The sequence below is a fragment of the Caretta caretta genome, chromosome 3 (assembly GCF_965140235.1).
Source record: "Caretta caretta isolate rCarCar2 chromosome 3, rCarCar1.hap1, whole genome shotgun sequence".
Lineage (NCBI taxonomy): Eukaryota > Metazoa > Chordata > Testudines > Cheloniidae > Caretta > Caretta caretta.
This window is the reverse complement of record NC_134208.1, coordinates 135920292-135941119: the sequence shown is the minus strand read 5'-3', so window position 1 is coordinate 135941119 and position 20828 is coordinate 135920292. Positions and strand designations below refer to the sequence as shown.

Sequence of the window (20828 nt, the reverse complement as noted above, 5' to 3'; positions counted from 1 at the left end):
GGCATAGGACTGTTGATCAGCAGCTGTTGGTTCCATCAGCGGGGGAGAAAAGGGTTGTAAATGGGTGCTGTGCTCCGATTGTTGGCTGCCGGGTCGGGAGGGTTTGGGGATAAACAGTCCAGAGTGTAAAACTGGTGGTGGTTGTGGCTCTATGTTTAAACCTTACGTTCACAGAGAAACGAATCTAAATGATCCCAACTGTGTCAGTGCTTTTCTACCAGGGCTTTTCATGTGGAAAAGAAGAGAAAGTGACTCTCATCATAGATCTTGCTGTGGCAGCAGCTTTTACTGGTAGCATTGTAATCTATATGTCTGTACTGCTGAGAGAGAAGCAATCCAGACCTTGATCTTCAGTCACCCTGTCCCTCCTAGAAAAGAGCCCATGAAGGGCTAGCTCTTGGTGAGCACTCATGCACCAGCTGTTAGAAAGCTGCTGTGGCTGCAGGAGTTCCAGATTCAAATATTTCTGGGGACAAGGGGATTTCAAAATTTATTTTAATTCTTTTTTGCCTCTTCCCTTTCTCTTAGACACAACAAGTGGGAAACGGGGAGTTGTGGAGAGTGATAGAAGTAGTGTTGGGCGTGGAATAGCTGTTGTTACTGTAGGAAATGTGATAGCAGACACAGCTGTAAGTAGATTGTGTGATAGCTGCTGCAATTAGCCAAAACTTCTCCTCATTAATCTACAAATGTATTTGGCTCCTACTGAGTCACAGGTCCCATCTGTTGCCAAGTGACAACAATCCCGGGTTAGTTTAGTGGGATACTGAATTATTCCCAGTGCGTTCGATGGATAGTTCAGCCAACATGTTGATAGGCCTGTACAAGGTTATTTTCCTGACATTTTGTCATCCACTCTTTGATTAATTATAAAAAGGAAAAATCTTTTGGATGCTAGTATTTGTGTGTGTGGTGACTTCTCTGTTGCATAGTACAGTACATTTTTGGCCCAAACCTGCAAGGTGCTGAGTCAGATGAAGCCCTTCATTTGTAAAATGGCCTTGTCCTGCAAGGTACATAGTGTAAGTAAGTACAGACAGATAAATAAAACAAAGGTTCCTTTGTAATTTATACCTTTGAAAAATTGCTTTTCTTTCTCTGAAATGTATCTCTAGCTGCAGATTAAGTAGAGGGAAATTTAAACGTGTAAAATCTCATTTTTAATTTTGTGTTTATCTAAACTTACAGCTGTCGAACATGTTATAAACCATTGTGTGATGGGCACACACAATTGTGATATTCCTCAGCGTGCCCAATGTGTGTATGTTGGTGGCTCTTCTTACATCTGCACATGTCTAGATGGCTTCTCTGGAGATGGACGCTCCTGTGTGGGTGCGTAACGCCATTTATTTATTTAGTACCGTTTTGCTGATTATTATATATGCTAGTGAGCCAGTTGATACCTGCCTTGGTTTGATTTTTAAATCACTTATTTCCAATTTTCAAATAGAAAGTGTCTTGGTTGATAAGTCTCCTGACAGACATAAAATTCAACCCTTATATTTCCCCCCTCATTTGTAACCCAGGACTCATTACAGATGTGGTTGATAAGTAGCCTGTCTCTGAAGGGAGAGTTGCAATAATCTTAAACAGTTGTTAGTTTATGGTCACCTAAACAAAACAGGTCAGATCCTCAGTTGGTGTAAATCAATGTAGAGCAATGTCCGTTTATATCGGTTGAGGATGTATCCCACCGTGCCTGGCACACTGAATTTGTAATAGTAACATGCTTTTTTTTGCATTGCTTGGACTATAGTGCAGTGGTGGCTTCCCATAACTGTATGCACTGGAACCTTTGCCAGCCAAATCCTAACCATTTTATAGGGTCCACCAATCTATAAATCTGTTGCTTCAGAAATCCAGAATATTTTTAATAATGTGGGTAGGTAGCTGTGTTAGTAAACTGTCAACAATGCTTTTTTTAGAATTTTCTGTATAAATTTTGCATGCTTTACCTCTAGAAATCAAATCCTAACCTAGATATGGGTAAAACTTTCAAAAGCAACAAAGTGGCATAGGAGCTGAAGTTCCATTGAAAATCAGTGGAATGTAGGCTCCTAGGTGTTAGCCACTGTTAAAAATGAGACTTCTGTTCCTAAGCCACTTTGGCACCTTAAAAAAATCCAAACCAAACAACTTAACTGTGATCTGTAAACTATTGTATATCATGAGAAATTATCTTGCCTGATCTTCTGTTTTACAGATGTAGATGAATGTCAACAGAACCGCTGTCATCCAGATGCTTTCTGCTACAACACTCCTGGGTCCTTCAGTTGCCAGTGTAAGGCAGGTTATCGTGGGGATGGTTTCCAGTGTGTGTTAGGAGGTAAAGTTTTACAGTTCTTCAATTTGGGATCAGAAATAAAGCTCGGGAATCAGAGGACAAACGTTTAACCTATTTCATCGCTAGAACAAACTCTCCTGTTTCTAGGGTCTTCATCTTTATTACCATTTCCCCCCTTTAAGTGTCACCAACTTGGCAAATATAGCTATCAATCTGTCTTGTGCAAAAAAAATACTAGTAGCCTTATCGTTTTAACGTAATATTTCAGTGATCAGTGGCTAGTGTCCAAGCATTCTGAGACTCCCAAATGTATTTAGGGCCTGATTTTCTAAAGGTCAAATAACTCGGGCTGTATGTAGTGGGTGGATACCACAATTGTGTATACACAAGGCTAATTAGGCATTGAACTGGCTATTTGCTCATACAATCCTAGCAATGGGGTTCAAATTCAGCATGCCATTGCATTCACACTTTCGTGTGCCATCTCTGTCTCCTGAGGTGTTGAAAATCAAGCCCTAATGTTAATATGATTCAGTAGTGTCTTCATTTTTTCAAAGGAGTCCACCTCCATATTTATCTGGGTTTTCTCCCCCACATCACCCCCTCATTGAGTGCACACTAAAAATTATGACCTTTCAAATAGATCTTAAAGGCTCATGGTGTCTGGTCTCTCATCCCTGTTTTCACTTGATTTAAAGTAGATATCTGTGGGGGTATTCATTGTAATATCTTTCAACTGATGCAGTGTGTTGATGGAGGGGAAGGAGGAACACATGTTCACTCCTTCTGCAGTAAACAGGGCAAGATGTAAGTGATTCTAGTCCCTGTTTAGGGAAGTCAGTGTTTTGACATAATGATGGGTATAACCTGTGCTGAAAAGGGATCTGTCTGTCTGAACAAAACAAACCTACTCGTTTTTTGGTTAGGGTAATAGCTCTCTATCCAATCCATTTTTCTTTACAGATGTTTCAGCTCCTAGAATTATTCCTGCCCTTATGAGGAGTTTATGTGTAATTTGCAATACTTGTTTTCTTTCACATATGTCAAAATTAATACAGCTAATGAGGAAAAAAGAATTATTTTTGCCCAATGCCCTATGGGTATTAACAGCTTTTATTTGGATGGGACAAGCTATCCAGTACGTATATTAACATGTTTCACTGTTACTGCGTGGGTCTTAGGTTGCATAAGCAGAGGAAACAGGCATATTGGTTTCAGATTTGTTACTGTAACTGTTATCGCATTACTTCTATGAATAATTTGTCACATTTCATTTAAATTACATTACAAACCTTTCCAGACATTTTACAGTAAAAATGCTGCATATGGAGAGCAGTTACTAGAAAAAGGCAGTTCCGATAAAATAAGAACTGACCCAAACACGAACCCAAAATTTGGCCAAACTTTTCTCAAGATTTGAAATGGTATACAACTTTTTTTCCCTTGCCTGTTTCTTCACATTCCAAACCGAAGTGTTGAAATAACTATGAGAACCATTCTTCCTATTCTTGGGTCTAGAACTTGAGATTGTGTAAATCCATGTAGCTCCACTGGCTTCTTTTAGGCTACACCAATTTATACTACTGGACAATCTGGCCCAAAATGTTCACCTTGACAGTCTCAGTAGTTTCAGATGAACATACTTGGGTAGTTAATCAAATCTCTAAGCCATTTGAAGCTTGCCTCTTATTAGTAATTCTTCTGAAACGTTTTTGGAAGTATGGTTGTTTCTAGTTATACATTTCTGTAGTACAGCACAAAACAAAATGTCAAAATATTTATGCAATTGACAGAATATGCTTTTTTAAAGCCCTCAACTTTTCAAAGCTTGCCTAAATGTATACTTACAAGACATACTATATTATGGCTAAAAGAAAAGGAGTACTTGTGGCACCTTAGAGACTAACCAATTTATTTGAGCATGAGCTTTCGTGAGCTACAGCTCACTTCATCAGATGTATACCGTGGAAACTGCAGCAGACTTTATATACACACAGAGAATATGAAACAATACCTCCTCCCACCCCACTGTCCTGCTGGTAATAGCTTATCTAAAGTGATCATCAGGTGGGCCATTTCCAGCACAAATCCAGGTTTTCTCACCCTCCACCCCCCCACACAAATTCACTCTCCTGCTGGTGCTAGCCCATCCAAAGTGACAACTCTTTACATAATCAAGTCGGGCTATTTCCTGCATAAATCCAGGTTTTCTCACATCCCCCCCACCCCCATACACACACAAACTGGGGGTGGGGGGGATGTGAGAAAACCTGGATTTATACAGGAAATAGCCCGACTTGATTATGTTAAGAGTTGTCAGTTTGGATGGGCTAGCACCAGCAGGAGAGTGAATTTGTGTGGGGGGGTGGAGGGTGAGAAAACCTGGATTTGTGCTGGAAATGGCCCACCTGATGATCACTTTAGATAAGCTATTACCAGCAGGACAGTGGGGTGGGAGGAGGTATTGTTTCATATTCTCTGTGTGTATATAAAGTCTGCTGCAGTTTCCACGGTATACATCTGATGAAGTGAGCTGTAGCTCACGAAAGCTCATGCTCAAATAAATTGGTTAGTCTCTATGGTGCCACAAGTACTCCTTTTCTTTTTGCGAATACAGACTAACACGGCTGTTCCTCTGAAACCTATATTATGGCTGAAGCTTAATTTTTAGGGGGTCTTCCCCCTATATTTCCTAGTTGCCCTAAAAGTCAAACCTTTAGAACTGAGTGCTTAATGTCTCATCACTAAGGCAAAAGAGGCATTTGCAGCACACTAGTAAAAAGCCATTGTGTGGTGGTGGTGTATTATGTTTGCGGATCATATTTATCTAACTCTTCCTTAACAGCACATGTGGTGTGTCAAATCATCCAATATTTGTAGACTTTTCTGTACTAAATAGACTCACTGGAGAAGATTGAAGCCAGATTTGCAGCATTAATTCTGAAGCTCTAGCTTTTGTCGCCTTTTAAGACAATATTTCATTATTCTTTTAACTTAGTTTTCATGCATGAATACCTATGTATATTGATGGAAAGTTATATAGTGTTTCTCGCCTCATTAAATATTTCTCAAACAAACCTGAAAATGAGAAGTGAGTTTTTGCCAGAGAAGGAACTTTTAGGTAATTTGAAACCAAACTGAATTTTTAAGATTCTAAATTTTTCCATAAATCAGAGATGTAGAAATATTGCTTTGACATCTGTTGCATCCCCATTGTTACAGCAGAACTAATGGTTTAGTATATTGAAGCTGACAAATTAATGTTATGCAGAAAGCCTAGTTTTAAAAATATGTAGAATTTCTTCTGAATGTATAAAATGGCATGTATTTTCACTGTTCAAAACATAGTATTTACGGCATAAAACAAATGTCTACTAAACCTTTCAGTTTAAATCTACTATGGTTAATACAAAGTGACTTTTAGAGTATAGTAGTAGCTTCATAATATTTTTACAACTATGTAGGATGACTTCTACTGTATTTCTTTATGGAATTTGCCTAGATGCTTTTAAAAATCTGGGCCCAAGGGCCTAGTGCTCCAGCTGCACCTTAAATCTGCTGAGTTTAATACCCTATTTGTTTGGCTGGTCACCATGATTTTTCTGAGTCCTGTACCTTACTTGACCTTCCACTTTCAAGGTAAAATATCTTGCTGTATATGGATCTATCCTAAAACAGTGTTAGTGGTAATATAATAGCTGGTAGGGTTTTTAGTATCCAGTGTTTTTAGGGCTAAGAATCTACTAGGGTTCATTAAACTTTCTATGTTTCTGGGGTTTTTTTCCTTATGATTTCTGCTGTGAATTAGGGACATATCTAAACCACCAGCATCAAATTAGTTCAGTGCATAAAGTTTGATTGCAAAAACTGCTTGGTAGGTAAGGAGCTTATCCTTTGCTAGTGAATTAAGTCCGATTGGAATACAGTAGAACTCTATTACTTCACACTTCACTAAGCTGCAACACTGGTAATTCTCACAAAAAACCTTGTGGTTACTCCACTCTTCAACAGAGGGGTAATAGCAGATGCTTTAGAGAGGCCTCTTGCCCATATGCTCAGGATTTAGCTGATCGCCATATCTGAGGTCGGGAAGGAATTTTCCTCCAGGGCAGATTGGAAGAGGCCCTGGAGGTTTTTCGCCTTCCTCTGTAGCATGGGGCATGGGTCACTTGCTGGAGGATTCTCTGCTCCTTGAAGTCTTTAAACCACGATTTGAGGACTTCAATAGCTCAAACATAGGTGAGAGGTTTTTCGCAGGAGTGGGTGGGTGAAATTCTGTGGCCTGCGTTGTGCAGGAGGTCAGACTAAATGATCATAATGGTCCCTTCTGACCTTAGTATCTATGAATCCATGAATCTATATTGCTAAAACTTAATTAGTTTTACAAATATACTTTGATATGTTTAATAGTTATGAAGTTTTATCAGTAATTAAAACCAAAATATACTTGTCAAAAGTAGTTCAAGTACATTTTCTAATTTATTTTTTTAACTGTGCTTTGTTCACTTTATTGGCTGACTTTTAATATGTGAAAAGAAAAGGAGTACTTGTGGCACCTTAGAGACTAACCAATTTATTTGAGCATGAGCTTTCGTGAGCTACAGCTCACTTCATCAGATGTTTACCGTGGAAACTGCAGCAGACTTTATATACACACAGAAATCATGAAACAATACCTCCTCCCACCCCACTGTCCTGCTGGTAATAGCTTATCTAAAGTGATCAACAGGTGGGCCATTTCCAGCACAAATCCAGGTTTTCTCACCCTCCACCCCCCCACACAAATTCACTCTCCTGCTGGTGCTAGCCCATCCAAAGTGACAACTCTTTACATAATCAAGTCGGGCTATTTCCTGCATAGATCAAGGTTTTCTCACATCCCCCCCACCCCCATACACACACAAACTCACTCTCCTGCTGGTAATAGCTCATCTAAACTGACCATTCTCCAGGTTTAAATCCAAGTTAAACCAGAACATCTGGGGGGGGGGGGGTAGGAAAAAACAAGAGGAAACAGGCTACCTTGCATAATGACTTAGCCACTCCCAGTCTCTATTTAAGCCTAAATTAATAGTATCCAATTTGCAAATGAATTCCAATTCAGCAGTTTCTCGCTGGAGTCTGGATTTGAAGTTTTTTTGTTTTAAGATAGCGACCTTCATGTCTGTGATTGCGTGACCAGAGAGATTGAAGTGTTCTCCGACTGGTTTATGAATGTTATAATTCTTGACATCTGATTTGTGTCCATTTATTCTTTTACGTAGAGACTGTCCAGTTTGACCAATGTACATGGCAGAGGGGCATTGCTGGCACATGATGGCATATATCACATTGGTGGATGTGCAGGTGAACGAGCCTCTGATAGTGTGGCTGATGTGATTAGGCCCTGTGATGGTGTCCCCTGAATAGATATGTGGGCACAATTGGCAACGGGCTTTGTTGCAAGGATAAGTTCCTGGGTTAGTGGTTCTGTTGTGTGGTATGTGGTTGTTGGTGAGTATTTGCTTCAGGTTGCGGGGCTGTCTGTAGGCAAGGACTGGCCTGTCTCCCAAGACTTGTGAGAGTGTTGGGTCATCCTTTAGGATAGGTTGTAGATCCTTAATAATGCGTTGGAGGGGTTTTAGTTGGGGGCTGAAGGTGACGGCTAGTGGCGTTCTGTTATTTTCTTTGTTAGGCCTGTCCTGTAGTAGGTAACTTCTGGGAACTCTTCTGGCTCTATCAATCTGTTTCTTTACTTCTGCAGGTGGGTATTGTAGTTGTAAGAAAGCTTGACAGAGATCTTGTAGGTGTTTGTCTCTGTCTGAGGGGTTGGAGCAAATGCGGTTGTATCGCAGAGCTTGGCTGTAGACGATGGATCGTGTGGTGTGGTCAGGGTGAAAGCTGGAGGCATGCAGGTAGGAATAGCGGTCAGTAGGTTTCCGGTATAGGGTGGTGTTTATGTGGCCATTGTTTATTAGCACTGTAGTGTCCAGGAAGTGGATCTCTTGTGTGGACTGGACCAGGCTGAGGTTGGTGGTGGGATGGAAATTGTTGAAATCATGGTGGAATTCCTCAAGGGCTTCTTTTCCATGGGTCCAGATGATGAAGATGTCATCAATATAGCGCAAGTAGAGTAGGGGCTTTAGGGGACGAGAGCTGAGGAAGCGTTGTTCTAAATCAGCCATAAAAATGTTGGCATACTGTGGGGCCATGCGGGTACCCATAGCAGTGCCGCTGATCTGAAGGTATACATTGTCCCCAAATGTGAAATAGTTATGGGTAAGGACAAAGTCACAAAGTTCAGCCACCAGGTTAGCCGTGACATTATCGGGGATAGTGTTCTTGACGGCTTGTAGTCCATCTTTGTGTGGAATGTTGGTGTAGAGGGCTTCTACATCCATAGTAGCCAGGATGGTGTTATCAGGAAGATCACCGATGGATTGAAGTTTCCTCAGGAAGTCAGTGGTGTCTCGAAGGTAGCTGGGAGTGCTGGTAGCTACCCTGACAGCAGGATTGTCTGGCTATGTAGACTCCCTCCTCAGGCCCTACGCTACCAGCACTCCCAGCTACCTTCGAGACACCACTGACTTCCTGAGGAAACTTCAATCGATCGGTGATCTTCCTGATAACACCATCCTGGCCACTATGGATGTAGAAGCCCTCTACACCAACATTCCACACAAAGATGGACTACAAGCCGTCAAGAACACTATCCCCGATAATGTCACGGCTAACCTGGTGGCTGAACTTTGTGACTTTGTCCTTACCCATAACTATTTTACATTTGGGGACAATGTATACCTTCAAATCAGCGGGACTGCTATGGGTACCCGCATGGCCCCACAGTATGCCAACATTTTTATGGCTGATTTAGAACAACGCTTCCTCAGCTCTCGTCCCCTAAAGCCCCTACTCTACTTGCGCTATATTGATGACATCTTCATCATCTGGACCCATGGAAAAGAAGCCCTTGAGGAATTCCACCATGATTTCAACAATTTCCATCCCACCACCAACCTCAGCCTGGTCCAGTCCACACAAGAGATCCACTTCCTGGACACTACAGTGCTAATAAACAATGGCCACATAAACACCACCCTATACCGGAAACCTACTGACCGCTATTCCTACCTGCATGCCTCCAGCTTTCACCCTGACCACACCACACGATCCATCGTCTACAGCCAAGCTCTGCGATACAACCGCATTTGCTCCAACCCCTCAGACAGAGACAAACACCTACAAGATCTCTGTCAAGCTTTCTTACAACTACAATACCCACCTGCAGAAGTAAAGAAACAGATTGATAGAGCCAGAAGAGTTCCCAGAAGTTACCTACTACAGGACAGGCCTAACAAAGAAAATAACAGAACGCCACTAGCCGTCACCTTCAGCCCCCAACTAAAACCCCTCCAACGCATTATTAAGGATCTACAACCTATCCTAAAGGATGACCCAACACTCTCACAAGTCTTGGGAGACAGGCCAGTCCTTGCCTACAGACAGCCCCGCAACCTGAAGCAAATACTCACCAACAACCACATACCACACAACAGAACCACTAACCCAGGAACTTATCCTTGCAACAAAGCCCGTTGCCAATTGTGCCCACATATCTATTCAGGGGACACCATCACAGGGCCTAATCACATCAGCCACACTATCAGAGGCTCGTTCACCTGCACATCCACCAATGTGATATATGCCATCATGTGCCAGCAATGCCCCTCTGCCATGTACATTGGTCAAACTGGACAGTCTCTACGTAAAAGAATAAATGGACACAAATCAGATGTCAAGAATTATAACATTCATAAACCAGTCGGAGAACACTTCAATCTCTCTGGTCACGCAATCACAGACATGAAGGTCGCTATCTTAAAACAAAAAAACTTCAAATCCAGACTCCAGCGAGAAACTGCTGAATTGGAATTCATTTGCAAATTGGATACTATTAATTTAGGCTTAAATAGAGACTGGGAGTGGCTAAGTCATTATGCAAGGTAGCCTGTTTCCTCTTGTTTTTTCCTACCCCCCCCCCCCAGATGTTCTGGTTTAACTTGGATTTAAACCTGGAGAATGGTCAGTTTAGATGAGCTATTACCAGCAGGAGAGTGAGTTTGTGTGTGTATGGGGGTGGGGGGGATGTGAGAAAACCTTGATCTATGCAGGAAATAGCCCGACTTGATTATGTAAAGAGTTGTCACTTTGGATGGGCTAGCACCAGCAGGAGAGTGAATTTGTGTGGGGGGGTGGAGGGTGAGAAAACCTGGATTTGTGCTGGAAATGGCCCACCTGTTGATCACTTTAGATAAGCTATTACCAGCAGGACAGTGGGGTGGGAGGAGGTATTGTTTCATGATTTCTGTGTGTATATAAAGTCTGCTGCAGTTTCCACGGTAAACATCTGATGAAGTGAGCTGTAGCTCACGAAAGCTCATGCTCAAATAAATTGGTTAGTCTCTAAGGTGCCACAAGTACTCCTTTTCTTTTTGCGAATACAGACTAACACGGCTGTTCCTCTGAAACCTTTTAATATGTGGTACTCCACACTGGATCTCCCAGTCAGAGTATTTTAGTGAGGATCTACTGTATTCAAATTTACAATCTATCCAGGCTTTTCCCCTCCTACTTCTTCCATACCAAGGTGAGATCTCATTGACCTAAACTAATTCACTAATACCTCTCCAGCTAGCTATCAGCTTGGAGATTTTCATTCAACTAATTGCTTGGTCCTTGCTACCTATAGTCTTTTCAGCAGCTTATACAACTGGCTGCTTATGATTTTTTTTTTATCACAAAAAAGTGAGTCTAGGTACTGCGGAAATGGGCCTCTTGAAACAATTAGACTGACAAGCCCAGATGGGCCCAAGCCACAGAGTTTGGACTTAGAGCTGAACTTTACTAATAAGCATCAAGATTTCAGTTTTAAGAATGATAGAGTCAGAAATAAGCATCTGCTGAGTCTAATAGACAAAATGCTGCTTTATGCAGCCTTTATTCTCATTGATATAAAATTAATCTTAAACACTGGGTTCCATACAATGAGTAACAATCTATTTTATGCATTTTCTTTTTCTTTTTCTTTAACCAGTAAATGGTAAATCATCTCTCAGCAGTAGCTGTTGGAAATTTCACATTCATTCCAAACTTAGCCACCTTGTTAATGAAAGAGTTGATGTGAGCATTGACATTCCAGCAGCTACTAAGAATGTCTGAACTTCATTATTTCCTCACGCTTCATTTTTTCAGTTCAAAAAGAAACCGATGTCTGAGCCCTCCAACCCCTGCAAACCCCAGAGGCTATGTTTACTAAACAGAAGGGGAAAAAAAGATTCTTGGGTTGGGACCTATGGCCACTAAATACAACTCACACAAGTACTGTTAGTGTGTATAATCTTTCATATGAGAAATGAATTGACAACATAAGTCTATTTACTGTTTGTAGTATATCACTACAAATGCAGGATGACAAAAGCAAAAGTAAACTGATAAATAAGGGTGAGTTTTTAATGTTGACATTTTTAACCTGCTCTTTGAGACTGTTCAGGACTAGCAATTGAAAATCCCAGTGTAGTCTCTTGTGGTACCCAGAATGAACTGTCCAAACAAGAAACTTAAAGTAACTATGAGATTACATAATGACTCTGGGCACAGTATGAAAACATTTGCTGTAGCTTCCATTTGTGAATGAAAATGTGATTGAGTTGGTAGATCAGAAGTTGAAAATATTTTAATGGCTTATAACACTGAATATCTGAATTTGGCATGATTACAAAACCAGTGCATAATCAGTTTTGGTGGGTGGCGAAGGGGAGGAAGATGTCTCATACAACTTGAAATAAATTGAAAATGACAGGGATGCTGAAAGTGTGATGGAACAAAAATTAAACCGCTGTTGCTGTAGGAAGGATATCCTTATACATTCATAGACTTCAAGGCCAGAAGACATCGCTAAGACCATGTGGTCTGACTTTCTTCATAACACCAGCCACCTCACCCAATAATTTCTGCATCACCCAGTAGTATTTGCATCAAGACCATAACTGCTGTTTGATCTATAGCATATCTCTTCGACAGACATTCTGTCTTGATTTACAAGACTTCAAGTGATGGAGACTCCACCACGTCCCTGGGTAAGATGTTCCACTGGTTAAGTACTCTCACTGTTAAGAATACATGCTTTAGTTCTAGTCTGAATTTGTCTAGCTTCAGCTCCCTAACGTTGGATCTCATTATGCTATTTTTGCTTGATTAAAGAGGCATCTAACAACAGAAATCTCTTTCTCCATGTAGGTTCTGGTAGACTACCGTCAAATCACCTCTTAAGTTTCTCTTGGATAAACTAAATAGATTGAACATCTTAGGTATCTCTCTGTAAGAGATGTTTTTCAAATCTTAAGTTATTTTTGTAGCTCTTTTCTGAGCCTTTTTCCAATTTTTCAAAATCCCTTTTGAAGTGTGGACACTAAAATGGGTCAGAGTATTCCAGTACCGTCTCACTAGTGTCATGTACGAAGGTAATATTACCTCCACACTCCATGACATTCCCCTAGTTATACATAAAAGGATCCTATTTACACTTCTAGCTGCAGCATCGCATTGGGAGCTCATGTGCAGTTACTTGTCTACTGTGATTTTTCAGTCCTTTGCAGAGTCACTGTGCTCCAGTACACAGACCCTGTAACAGGGTGGCCATTTACCGAGCTCCCCTTCCTGGACTGGGTTCTCTTTACAGGTACCCTACCCCTTTTAGCCCCCTCTTACAGGCTCCTTAAGAACTATGCCCAGAATTTCACATGAATAACAGCACTCGCTGCTTGGGTTTTATATCTAAAACAATTCATTTCTGTATTAACACCACCCCTGCCTGGGGTCAGTTTAATAACAGAAATAGGTCCTAACAGTCCTCAGGGTCCCAAAATAAAGTCCATCATCACACAACAGTCCATACTCAACTCTTGTGTCTAGGTGTTTCTCTTACAGCTGGAGCTCATCTTCCATCCCAGTCTGTTCTCACTGTTCTTCCTAGCTGGATCTCAGCCTCCTGACATGGCCTCTAGGCCCAAACCCCATCCAGGTTTCCTCACAGCCTCCTCTTCCCTGGGCTTCTCTTAAGATCACAGCTCCCTTGGTCTCAGGGTCTTCCCTGCAAGAGCTGTTCACGTTCTGCAATCTCCAGAGCCTCCCCACTTCATTCTTTTTCTGGTTGTTTTCCATGGTGAAGCAAACTTGATTGGATAGTTATAGCCACGAGCAGCTCCTAAATACCTCATGGTTTATGTTCTCCCATTCTGCCCTGTATCTTTCAGGTAATGTACATTGTAACAAAGCCTTTCTAATACTACCCTTTTCCCTGATATTTTTACTACAAAATATAATAACTTTTGTTAGCTTAAGCCATTGAAATTCCTCAAACTTTTCCCTTTCTTTATCAAAACCCTTATATACCCATAAAAGGTGATCAACTGTTTCTTCTACCTTACATCACATACATAGTCCATCTTTGTGTTTGTTTATTCAAAAAAAATTTTTGTTTAAACCACAGTGGCCAGTTAGTACTCTACACAAAATCACTTCATTTTTCCTATCCGGGCTCTGTATTTCATTATCCTCTACTCAAAAGCACAATTCAAAAAATCATCTTCCTCTTCTTTCATTGATCCAAATTTTTTGCCACTTCTCTCTTTAAATCATTCTGTATGAGGTGTCATGCTGTCTGCAGGGGGCTCACAAGCGTGAGTGCCAACTTTAGGGTAGACTGTCCAGGAACCGGGCACAAATTCCAAATTGTTTGTGTTCTATAATTAGATTTTACCAACCAATTAACAAATGTGAACTCCTAAAGCACTCTGACAGCCTTAACATGGAGTCACACACAGTCCCATTTGGCGCCCCAATCTATCTTGTCACCCCTGGCAAGCGTGCCTCTGTGATAAATGGTCGCTTTACACCAAAAATCACAGCAATATTCAGGTTACTCCTACTCCCAAAGGACCAGTCGCTCACCCCAGGTCATTTTGCGCTTTAGATCTCAAACAAAAGACAATGCTTCTAGCCATGCCTATAAAAAACTAACTAAAGTGTTATTAACTAGGGAGAAGAAATGAGTTCTTTACAAGGTAAAAGCAGGTAAGCATACATGCACAAAGATACAGTCTTAAGTTCAAAATGTTATAGTAGCTTCTATAATAAGCAAGCTTTTATGTCTTTTGGGGCTAACCCAAGCCAAGCTGCTTGGGGATCTCTTGCTTATGTTTAGATATCTCTGCCCATCAGAGTCTAGACAGCATACAGAGACTCTTCGTAGTTCCTTCTGGTGAGAGATTTTTATCCCCATTTCCCTAGAGCCAAAGCTGATGGGAGAACTCTTCTTGGGTGGATGGGGGGGAGCAATCGACAAAGTCTTTGTTCCACAATGGCCCATTTGGATTCAGCAGTCCTTCCTGATTGGCAGGAGGTAACACCTTCTGTAGGAATCTAGCATTTTGCATTAGATGGTGGTTTTTTCCTGTTTGGTGAGTTAGAGTTTCAGAACAAATATTTTACAGTTATAGCGCAAACACTTAAGTATTATCTTTATAGCATGGGACATATTGTAAGTATTATATGCAGCGCCCTACAAGCATTCCATAAATTCTAAACACTACACACATTCTTATAACTTTAATATCTATTTTAACTATACTGACCCACAGGTAAGGCAGGCTGGTTTCCAACTATGCATTTGTGAGCGTTCAGTGAGGCCAATTCCTGTTTACTCAGGGGTATTTCTCGGTCAATCCTTCCATTTCTTACAGTGCTTTTAGCAACTTTGTCTGCCATTTTGTTTCCTGTTATCTTCATATGTGTTGGCATCCAGGCTAATGCTATATGTATTCCTATCTATCCTAACTCTGTTGTTAGAAATATGGATTAAATGGATTCATGGATTAAATCACTTCTACATGTGGAAATCCCTTTTATTAGTGCCACAAGGCCTGATATTGAACCCAAAAACATGATCCCTGCTGCTGAACGTCCATCCCAGATCCAGTGTAACACACTAGCATTATTGGCTAGTTTGGCCATCACAACAGCTACAAAATCAGATATTCTTTTAGATGTACTAATTCCTAATTTTGGTGTACAATGTGCTGTCCCTACTTTTCCTGATCTGTGTTTTTTTTTTCTTTTTTGGACCTATCTGTGTATATTTGACAAAAAACAACTCCACTTTTCATCTATATACTGGGTACACTTCATTTTTTTTATATCTATTATCTCCTTTTTACCCTTAGATTTATAAAATAAATCTAAATCCACATTTGGACATGTTCCATCCATAATGAATGTTTCCATGACGAAAAGTTTTGACTTTGTTTAGCTTTTCCTTGTCTTTCAACTTCTGCGTCCACATATGAACTCAAATGGCATGTGGAGTTCTAACCATTGTGTGCTAAAGGTCACGTATTGAATTCCCAACAATCCCCATCCATTTGTTTTGGTAGTTTCATCATTGCAATTCCCATTAACTTTGTTAGTTCCATTGTAAACAGATTATTAAAAATCTTTTTAACCCTGAATTCGTATTGATTATTACAATTATAAAATTACTTATTGGAGTGCAACATGCATTTGTCATATATAACACATTCTTTATTTAGGCAGCTACTTAGAGTTAATTACGGAGATGGAAATTAGTGAAATAAATTTTTTTTGAACTTTAGTTAACATATACAAATATAATTGAAATTCTAGAAAAATCAGTGACATAAGTAGGGTTATCAGACAGCAAATGTGAAAAATCAGGACTCGGTGGGGGGTAATAGGCGCCTATATAAGACAAAGCCCCAAATATAGGGACTGTCCCTATAAAATCAGGACAGCTGTTCACTGTAGACATAAGTATAAGAATAAGTATAGTAAAATCCAAAACCAAAAACAACGAGGAGTACTAGTGGCACCTTAGAGACTAACAAATGTATTTGGGCAGATGGTTTTGTGGGCTAAAACCCACTTTATCAGATGTATGGAGTGGAAAATGCAGTAGGAAAATATATATAACAGTACATGAAAAGATGGGAGTTGCCTTACCAAGTCGGAGGTCGAGAAAATTCAATTGACGTGGGCTATTATCAACAGGACGAAAAATCACTTTTGTAGTGGTAATCAGGGTGGCTCATTTCAAACAGTTGACAAGAAGGTGTGAGTAACAGTAGGGGGAAATTAGTTTTTAGTTCTTGTAGTGACTCATTCACTCCCAGTCTTTATTCAGGCCTAATTTGATGGTGTCCAGTTTGCAAATTAATTCCAGTTCTGCAGTTTCTCATTGGAGTCTGTTTTTGAAGTTTTTAAGAATTGCCACTGTTAAGTCAATTGTTGAGTGTCCAGGGAGGTGGAAGTGTTCCCTGACTGGTTTTTGAATGTTATAATTCTTGATGTCTGATTTGTGTCCATTTATTCTTTTGTGTAGAATAAATATAGTATAGTATAGTAAAATGGTTTCCTGTGTTCATATTTACAATCCTACAGTGTCCATACTTTCAACCTTATAGAGACTGTTAGAAACAAAGATGGAATGAAACGTAAGTGGAGCACATCAGGAGACAGGTCCCAAATCAGGTAGCATGCTATTCTGGAACTTGCTACACCCAAGAGTTTAGGTCACAGGCTTTTATAAAAGAACTTACTTGATACACTTTTATAATACAGGAATGTGTTATACATACAATCAGTTGATTTATTTGCTTATCATTTGAGGTTCAGACTGCCTGACTCTGTAGCCCAGATAAAGCTTTTTTTTCTCCTGCTGGAATGTAGACACCATGATATCTTCTCCCCAACTTGTTAGCTTGATAGCTTTATGTATTTTATAAGTAAATGTGCCTTCAGTGTCTCTGCCAGACCAGGTTGATCAGCCAAGCAAATACACATTCCATTATCTAGGGCAGACTGGGTGGGTTTATGAATTGCTTTAAGAACATAATTCTAGCACATATCCATAACTCTTGGTATATACCCGATACATACATCATGGAAGAATATTAGTGATCAGCGAGTTACTAGTTTTCCAATGATATATTACTTGACACCTCTTGTGTATATATCATGACTAGGGCCCTACCAAAATCCCGGTCCATTTTGGTCAAGTTCACGGTCAGAGGATTTTAAAAATTGTAAATTTAATGATTTCAGCTATTTAAATATGAAATTTCATGGTGTTGTAATTGTAGGGGCCCTGACCCAAAAAGGAGCAGTGGGGGATCGCAAGGTTCCTGTAGGGGGGGTTGCAGGACTGCTACCCTTACTTCTGCACTGCTCCTGGCAGGGGTGCTGACTTCAGAGCTGGGCAGTTGGAGAGCGGTGGTTGTTAGCCGGGGGACCAGGTCTGAAGGCAGAGCCACCGCCATCAGCAGTGCAGAAGTAAGGATGGCAGCTCTGAAGGCAGCACAAAAGTAAGAGTGGCAATAGCACGACCCCCCCTAAAATAACCTTGCAACCCCCCTGCAACTCGCTTTTGGGTCAGGACCCCCAATTTGAGAAACCTTGATCTCCCCCATGAAATCTGTATAATATATGGTAAAAGCACACACAAAAACAGATTTCACCAGTGGGAGACCAGATTTCATGGTCCGTGATGCTTTTTTCATGGCTGTGAATTTGGTAGGGCCCTAAATATGACACCACTGTGTGAGGTGTAGTGAGTGTGTCAGTTCTGATGTGTTGCTGCACAAATGGGCCTCTGTGTCACAATGTGGAACTGTGTCTTATCTATTGTATGAGCCTGATCCTGCAAGCTCTTACTAGCAAAAAGCTTCTTTGCAGGTAATGCGACTCCTCACATAAGGATTAACATGTGGTAGGGCTTGCAAAATCAAGCCTTGTGTCTAAAGCAATGGGTAAATGTATGACACTGTGTAGATGTTTAATAACCAATAGTGTAATTCTTTAGAATAATGGTGAAAATTTTAAATGTTACATCTTATGTAGTGCCAGTGGCATGCCCCTCTACTTACATATATGAAAGGAGACCAGGTCCAGGCCCCAAAGAGCTTACAGTTAGGACTGTCACACGATTAAAAAAATTAATTGCACGATTAATCATACTGTTAAACAATAATAGAATACCATTTATTTAAATAGTTTTGGATATTTTCTACATTTTCAAATATATTGACTACAATTACAACACAGAATACAAAGTGTACAGTGCTCACTTTATATTTATTTTATTACCAATATTGGCGCTGTAAAAAACATAAGTAATAGTATTTTTCAATTCCCCCATTACAAGTACTGTAGTGCAATCTCTTAATCATGAAAGTTGAACTTACAAATGTAGAATTATGTACAAAAAAACCCTGCATTCAGAAACAAAACAATGTAAAACTTTAGAGCCTACAAGTCTACTCAGTCCTACTTCTTGTTCAGCCAATCGCACAGACAAACAAGTTTGTTTACATTTTCAGGAAAAATGCTTCCTGCTTCCTTCCTATATCACCTGAAAGTGAGAACAGGTATTCACATGGCACTGTTATAGCCGGCGTTGCAAGATATTTATGTGCCAGATGCATTAAAGATTCATATGTCCCTTCATGTTCCAACCACCATTCCAGAGGACATGCATCCATGCTAATGACGGATTCTGCTCGATAACCATCCAAAGCAGTGTGGACCAATGCGTTTTAATTCTCATCATCTGAGTCAGATGCCACTAGCAGAAGGTTGATTTTCTTTTTTGATGGTTCGAGTTCTGTAGTTTCCGCATTGGAGTGTTGCTCTTTTAAAACTTCTCAAAGCATGCCTTACACCTCTCAGATTTTGAAAGGCACTTCAGATTCTTAACCTCAGGTTGAGTGCTGTAGCTATCTTTAGAAGTCTTCTATGCTTTTTATCAAATCTGCAGTGAAAGGTTCTTAAAATGAACAACACGGGCTCGGTCATCACCCAAGACTGCTATAACATGAAATATATGGCAGAATGCAGATAAAACAGAGTAGGAGACATACAATTCTCCCAAAGGAGTTCAGTCACAAATTTAATTAATGCATTATTTTTTTAATGAGCATCATCAGCATGGAAGCATGTCCTCTGGAATGGTGGTCAAAGCATGAAGGGGAATACGAGTGTTTAGCATATCTGGCATGTAAATACCTTGCAATGCCGGCTACAAAAGTGCCATGCAAATGCCTGTTCTAACTTTCAGGTGACATGGTAAATAAGAAGCAGGCAGCATTATCGCCCATACATGTAAACAAACCTGTTTGTCTTAGCAATTGGCTGAACAAGAAGTAGGACTGAGTTGACTTGTAGACTCTGAAGTTTTACATTGTTTTGTTTTTGAGTGCAGTTATGGAACAAAAAAATTACATTTGTAAGTTGCACTTTCACAGTAAAGAGATTGCACTATGGTACTTGTATGAGGTGAACTGAAAAATACTGTTTCTTTTGTTTGCCATTTTTACAGTGCAAATAGTTGTAATAAAAAATAACAATATAAAGTGTAATAAAAAATAAACAATATAAATTAACAATATAAAGTCTACTTTTATACTGTATTGTAATTGAAATCAATATATTTGAAAACGTAGAAAAAATCCAAAAATATTTAATAAATTTCAATTGGAATTCTGTTGTTTAACAGTGCAATTAAAACTGCAATTAGTCATGATTAATTTTTTAATTGCAATTAATTTTTTTGAGTTAATCATGTGAGTTAATTGCGATTAATAGACAGCCCTACTTACAATTCAAACTAACAAAAGAGGGGAAAGAAATGCAGTGTAAAAACAAAGTGACTGAGTGGTCATAAGAAAAGGAGTACTAGTGGCACCTTAGAGACTAACCAATTTATTTGAGCATGAACTTTCGTGAGCTACAGCTCACTTCATCGGCTGCATTCAGTGGAAAATACAGTGAGGAGATTTATATACACACAGAACATGAAAAAATGGGTGTTAACCTTTTGTCCTGTTCCCTCTCCCCCCCCCCCCCCCCCGCCCCCGGCTCTCCTGCTGGTAATAGCTCATCTTAAGTGATCACTCTCCTTACAGTGTGTATGATAACACCCATTTTTTCATGTTCTGTGTGTATATAAATCTCCTCACTGTATTTTCCACTTCATGCATCCGATGAAGTGAGCTGTAGCTTACAAAAGCTTATGCTCAAATAAATTGGTTAGTCTCTAAGGTGCCACTAGTGGTCCTTTTCTTTTTGCGAATACAGACTAACACGGCTGCTACTCTGAAACCTAAGTGGTTATAGTTGATAGGATTTCATTTTTTTGTTGGTGGTGATGGTGCTGATGAACTTTTATGTGTATGTTGTAGTATGAGCTAAAATAAGCATTATGAGTTGAAGCATGAGAATAAGGGTGAAAGACTATCCAAAAAAAATGCTGAAAGACTATCCAAAATAAATGTGTGTGCTCAGTATAGAATGCAGATATGCTGATGATGATCTTATTTCTGTTCACAGATTTTAAATACAAATATTTATCTAAAGTAGGCTGTTTACAAGAATGAAAGAATAGATCTCAAGGTAACCTATAGACAGTTGGATGGAACTGAAAGCTTACCACAAA

At 39.9% G+C, this 20828-nt stretch overlaps 1 protein-coding gene across 1 annotated transcript in view; it reads left to right on the top strand.

The window, feature by feature from the left end:
• Window positions 1-20828, top strand: part of NID1 (nidogen 1) — an 85821-nt gene that overhangs the window by 39532 nt on the left and 25461 nt on the right. The window contains exons 11-12 of the mRNA XM_048843803.2: window positions 1189-1332; window positions 2204-2326. Of these exons, the coding sequence (XP_048699760.2) occupies window positions 1189-1332; window positions 2204-2326 (267 nt within the window). The remainder of the gene's footprint in view (window positions 1-1188; window positions 1333-2203; window positions 2327-20828) is intronic.